This window comes from Bison bison, unplaced genomic scaffold (genome assembly GCF_000754665.1).
Source record: "Bison bison bison isolate TAMUID 2011002044 unplaced genomic scaffold, Bison_UMD1.0 scf7180017864038, whole genome shotgun sequence".
Lineage (NCBI taxonomy): Eukaryota > Metazoa > Chordata > Mammalia > Artiodactyla > Bovidae > Bison > Bison bison.
Window position 1 is genome coordinate 1,347,803 of NW_011494610.1, and position 5,601 is coordinate 1,353,403.

Here is a 5,601-nt window from a genome sequence, read left to right on the forward strand (position 1 = left end):
TTTTTTTTTTTTTTTTTGAAGCATCTGGAGTAGCTCACAGTGAAATTGAAACTGGAATGATCAGGTCTTGAGAAAGACCCGGAATAGGACCGCTTCTGGGATCCAAGCAATAGGAAGGGAATAAAAACAGTCTTTTCAGAATGTGGTTGTTGGAATGAATTATTCAGCTCAGGATTTCAGTTCCCAGAATAGAATCTGATTGGATAATCTTGCACCCTATGCCCACCCCGTAGCCTAGAGCAGGGCATCTTGACTGGCAACCCTGTCAAAGCTGTATCAGTTGGGAATGTGTCTAAGGGTAGAAAGTCACAGCGGAATGGGCTCTACTGTAGTAATCAATAAACCCTGGTCCCAGTGGATTAACACAACAACGGTCTCTTTCTTACATAAAGCCCAGGAATCGCATGGATCTCTCCAAGGCAGCACTCCTCCACAGGCTGACTCGGGGTTCCAGGGTGCAACCCTGTTGGCTCCGCCCTCTCAACTGGCACCCTCCACATTTGCTGCTGAAAGAGGAGAGAGGGCAGCAGGTCTCGAGGAGACGGTTTTATTGGCTAAACTGCTGTGTTGAGCAGAATCCAGTCACGTGGTTGAATCTGACTGCAAGGGACCCAGGAAGTGTCATTTTCCTGGTGCCCAGGAAAGGAAACTGAAATAGGACCTGATGAACATGTAGGTTGTCTCTTTCCTGGAAAGAGTACATGGTGGTCCAGGGACTAGGACTAGTACTCTCATTGCTGGGACTGGAGTTCCTGATCAGGGAGGAAAGATCCCAAAAGTCGCAAGGCCAAAAAAATAAAAAATACCCTAAGGGAAATAGTGGTAGTGGTGATACCAGGAGGGAGGGATGTGCTAGGTTGGGCTTGGAGATTTAATCTTCTTTCTTCCACGCAGACCTTGCCCGCGTGTCCCACCTGGTCAGCCTCCCTCGGCCATGGCAGCCTACAGCCAGACACAGTACAGTGCAGGGATCCAGCAAGCTACCCCCTACACGGCTTACCCGCCTCCAGCACAAGCCTATGGAATCCCTTCTTACAGTGAGTACCTGACCAAGCCCTTGCTTTCCCCAGGATCCCTAACATCATGGTCTTCATTCTGCCCAGACGCTTCAGTTAAATGCAGAAAGAGGCATGCAGCCAGCCTGATTTTGGATTAGAGATAGAGAAGAAGGACAGACACTTTCAATACAGTTCAAGTTCTAGAGACTATGTCAAGGCCTCTTTTGATTGCAAGGGTAAGAAACTTAACCCAAGCTGGCTTAGAGAAAATGGAAATTTAATGATTCACATACTGGTAAGCTTGGGGACATTGCTGATATCAGGTATGGCTGGATCCAGGTGCTCAGAGGATATCAGGAGGAAAATGTCTCTCTCCATTTTCCGATGTTTTCCTCTGAGTTATCTTTACTTCTACCTGGGTTCTGCCAAGATAATCTAGAACTGAGATAAGGTGGCCCTTGGATATTTTTTAACCTATAATATATACTTGACATTTGCAAAATTAATTGCCAGTTTTTAAATCGAAAGTGTTTACATAGAAATTCGTATTTCTAATGTCTTTGAAAAAAAACAAACAACAGATGACTGGGCAGCACTGGGCCCACATTTTTGCATCAAAAGTAGGTAACTGTGTAGGGCTGACCCTGTTAGCCTTTGTTGGCCACAGTCCTCTCCTAGCCCTCATTACTCACTTAAATTAGCTGCCTGAAGACGTTTAAGCTTACAACCCCTGGCCTAGAGGGAGAAAAAACAAATGAACTTTTAAAAATCGTAGCTTAAAGCATAAATTCAAATTATGATTCATGGGATGAAGGAAGACAAGATCGTGAAATGGAACAGAACAAGGAAGATTTAACTTGGGTTCCAGCTCCAAGAAAGGTCTTTTACACAAGGAGCTGTCATCTGAGAACTGAGAGATGACCGTTAGTGAGCACGGGAAGAGAGGCATCCAGGCAGAGGATGCCTGGGAATCCTGGGGAGATGGGTTTGGCAAACCCTAGAAGCCCCGTGGCTGGAACACAGGACCTAGATGAGACAGGCGAGATGGGCAGTCTTAGCACCTGGGGAGGACTTTATTCCAGTGAAACAGGAACTTAAACATAGGTCGATAAACAGGTCTATAAACATAGGGCTATCTGATGCAATCTGGGGTTTTTAAAGATCACTTTGGGGCTTCCCTGGTGGTCCAGTGATTAAGAATCCACCTTGCAATCAAGGGACACTGGTTCAATCCCTGATCCGGCAAGATCCCTCATGCCTCAGAGCAACTAAGCCCGTGCACCACAACTACTAAGCCAGCGCTCTAGAGCCCACTCGCTGCAACCGCCAAAGCCCGCCTGCCTAGAGCCTGTGCTCTGCAACAAGAGAAGCCACTGCAGCGAGAAGCCCCACACGACAATGAAGAGTAGCCCCTGCTTTCTGTCATTTGAGAAAGCCTGCGTGCAGCAACAGAGACCCACCACAGCCAAAAAGTAAATAAATGTATCTTTAAAAAGAAAAAAAAAGATCACTTTGGCTGCTGTGGGGAGATTGGATTGGAGAGAAGCAAGAGGAGAAACAGGAAGGCAGATTGGGAGACTGATGAAGCCTGGAGTGGAGTGATGGTAGAAGCCTGCTGGGGGCAGTAGACAGACAGAGATAGACATATTCAAGAACAGTTGTGGCGTTAGGAGTGACAAGTTGTGGGACACTGGGTCGCAAATCCATCAGAGACGCCATCACTGAGATGCTGTGTCTTTGAGATGCTGCATCACTGAGATGCTGCCACCCACAGTCCTCAGGGCTCTGTATCCACTCATTCTTTTAAGCCCCCACTCAACTCTTGAAGGAAGGACCAATCATTATCCTCTTTGAAGAGATAAATAAATAGAGGCTCAGAGAGGATAAATAACTCGCCCAGGGTCCCCCAGTTGGTCAGTGGTAGAGGTGGGATTACACTCAGCAGCCTGGGCTCTGGAGTCCAAGCCCCTCACCGCTGAGCTCTGCTGCCTGAGCACACGTTTCAGAAATCCTGGGGGATTACCTGTGATGGACCTCGGCCAACTGGTGTGGGCATCTTTTCTAACTTCTGTCCCTCCTGTGCCAGAAGACAGGTGATAAAATCACAGGTGAGTCACCTGCCTGGCTGACAGTCAAGACACATGAAACCAGATTATTTTTCAGCATAAAAGAGAACCCTAGCCCTGCTTCCAGACAAAACATGGCATCCGGTGGAAATTAATTTGGTCAAAAGTCATTTTTCAGTCCCAGTTACTTTCAGAGGCTCTCTGCCCTCAGAATACAACATAAGGGGCAAGGCCACATATCCTGGGTTCACACCCCACCTCTGCCCCTTAGCTGGTCCTAAGACCCAGGGCGAGTCACCTCCTTCATACAATGGGAGTGATACTAAGTCTGGCTTCCTAACCATTGTTGTTGCTGTAAATGGGATCATCTACATCCAGTATCAGCTACTTTTTTCTTTAAGGGGCCAGTTCCTAAGTATTTTCAGCTTTCTGGGCCATGCAGTCTCTATCACAGCCACTCAGCACTGCCGTTGGAGCATGAAACCAGCCAGACAATATGTGAACTAATGAATGTGTCTATGTTCTAATAAAGCTTTATTTACACAAGAAAACAGTGGGCCACAGTGGGTCCACGGACCACAATGTGTCAGCCTTTGATCTATATTAAGGGCTTAGCTCACGGGGCCTGGCCCAAGGGAAACGTTCAGTCAGTACAGTAGCAGCCAGGCTGCCATACACCTTGTATGTCCACATCACTGAGTAATGACAGGTGGGCTGAAAAGCCCTTTCCTTTCACACATGCCTGTGCCAGAGCAGGCGGTGTTTGCTCACCGTCTGGACAAACCTTGTTGAATCTTGTTAGGAAACTTTTCTCCTTGCTCCTTGGCAAATTGCGTTATTACCTTTGTTTAAATAGCTGCAGGGAAATAATAACACAGTTGAGCAAACCAGAGGCAAGGAGGTCAGGAGTGTGGAGTACTTTTTTCTCAATTTGTTATGCAAACACAATGTTATGCAACTTTTAAGACATATGTAAAAGAGTAGCACTATAAATAACCGTGAGCTGACCATCCAACATGAAAAATAAAGGGAGGTTATCTCCCTTTCTTGTCAAATACCCACATCCCTGGATTTGCTGGTTACTGCCCCTTTCCCTTTATTAATATCATTGCTCTGCCTTTCTTTGGACTGCTATGTGTGCTCGGGCGTGTCCAGCTCTTTGCGACCCCATGGACTGTAGCCCTCCAGGCTCCTCTATCCATGGGATTTTCCAAACAAGAGTACTGGAGCCGGTTGCTGTTTCCTTCTCCAGGGGACCTTCCCGACCCAGGGGTCAAAACTGTGTCTCCTGCATTGGCAGGTGAATTCTTTACCAGTGTGCCACCTGGGAAGGCCTTATGTAGGGTAGAGCTTGGCAAACTTTTTCTGTAAAGAGCCTGATAATAAGTATTTTGCGCTTTGTAGGCCATACCGTGTCTATGAAAGCTACTCAAGTCTACCCTGTATTTTGATAACAGCCACAGATAATACATAATTGAATGGGTGTACAGGCATGCCTTGTTTTACAGCACTTTGCTCTCTTATGATTCACAGATACTGTGGGGTTTCTTTTTTTGTTTTGTTTTGTTTTTTAACAAATTGAAGGGCCGTGCTTTGAGCTAGTCTGTCATGGCCATTTTTACATTTGCTCACTTCATCTCTCTGTGTTACATATTGGCAATATTTTGGACTTTTGCATCATGTCTATATTTGTTATGGTAATCTGTCATCAGCGACCTTTGGCGTTACTATTGGATTGTTTGGGGGCTCCATGAAATGGGCCACATACGATGGCACATTTAATCAACCAGAGTTGCGTTCTGACTGCCCACCAGCTGGCCGTTCCCTCATTTCTTTCCCTCTCCTCAGACTTCCCTGTTCCCTGACACACAACAATATGGAATTAGGTCAACTAATAACCCTTCGGTGGCCTCAAAGTGTTCAAGTGAAAAAAAAAAGTCACACATCTCTCACTTTAAATTGTAAAAATGCTAAATTTTTTTTTAAATTAAACAGGAAACCAGAGGCAAGGAGGTCAGGAGTGTGGAGTACTTTTTTCAACAGGAAGTCCTGTTGAAAGCCTAGACAGAGGACAGCGAGGCTCCGGCACCAAGTTAGCCAAGTTGCTGTCATAAGTGTCGGTGAAGTCGTGTACCATCTAGTGCATAAAACCCCTTCACACCCATTACTGAGAGGCACCAAGAGAAAGCAAAGAAAACCCAGACTTCAGAGTTACCTGCTAATCGCAAGACTCTGATTAAGTGGCCTGGTTTTCTGAACCTCAGTTTCCACATCTTTAAAATGGGGAGAAACTTCCCTGATGGTTCAGTGGTTAAGATACCATGCTTGCACTGCAGGTGGTGCAGGTTCGATTCCTGGTCCGGGAACTAAGCTCCCATATGCCTGCCTCTCAGTTTGGCAAAAAAAACAAAAAAAAACCCCATAAAATAAAATGGGGAAAGTCATATTGCCTAGTTCATGGGATTGTTGTGAGTACCTCATTCACAGCTTTAGATATTCATTCATTCCCTTTCTTTTCATCTCCCAGCAATCCTGCC

At 46.0% G+C, this 5,601-nt stretch overlaps 1 protein-coding gene across 1 annotated transcript in view; it reads left to right on the forward strand.

The window, feature by feature from the left end:
* The window catches only part of EYA2 (EYA transcriptional coactivator and phosphatase 2), a 178,067-nt gene that overhangs the window by 18,960 nt on the left and 153,506 nt on the right, over positions 1-5,601 (forward strand). The window contains exon 3 of the mRNA XM_010835055.1: positions 895-1,037. Within this exon, the coding sequence (XP_010833357.1) occupies positions 895-1,037 (143 nt within the window). The remainder of the gene's footprint in view (positions 1-894; positions 1,038-5,601) is intronic.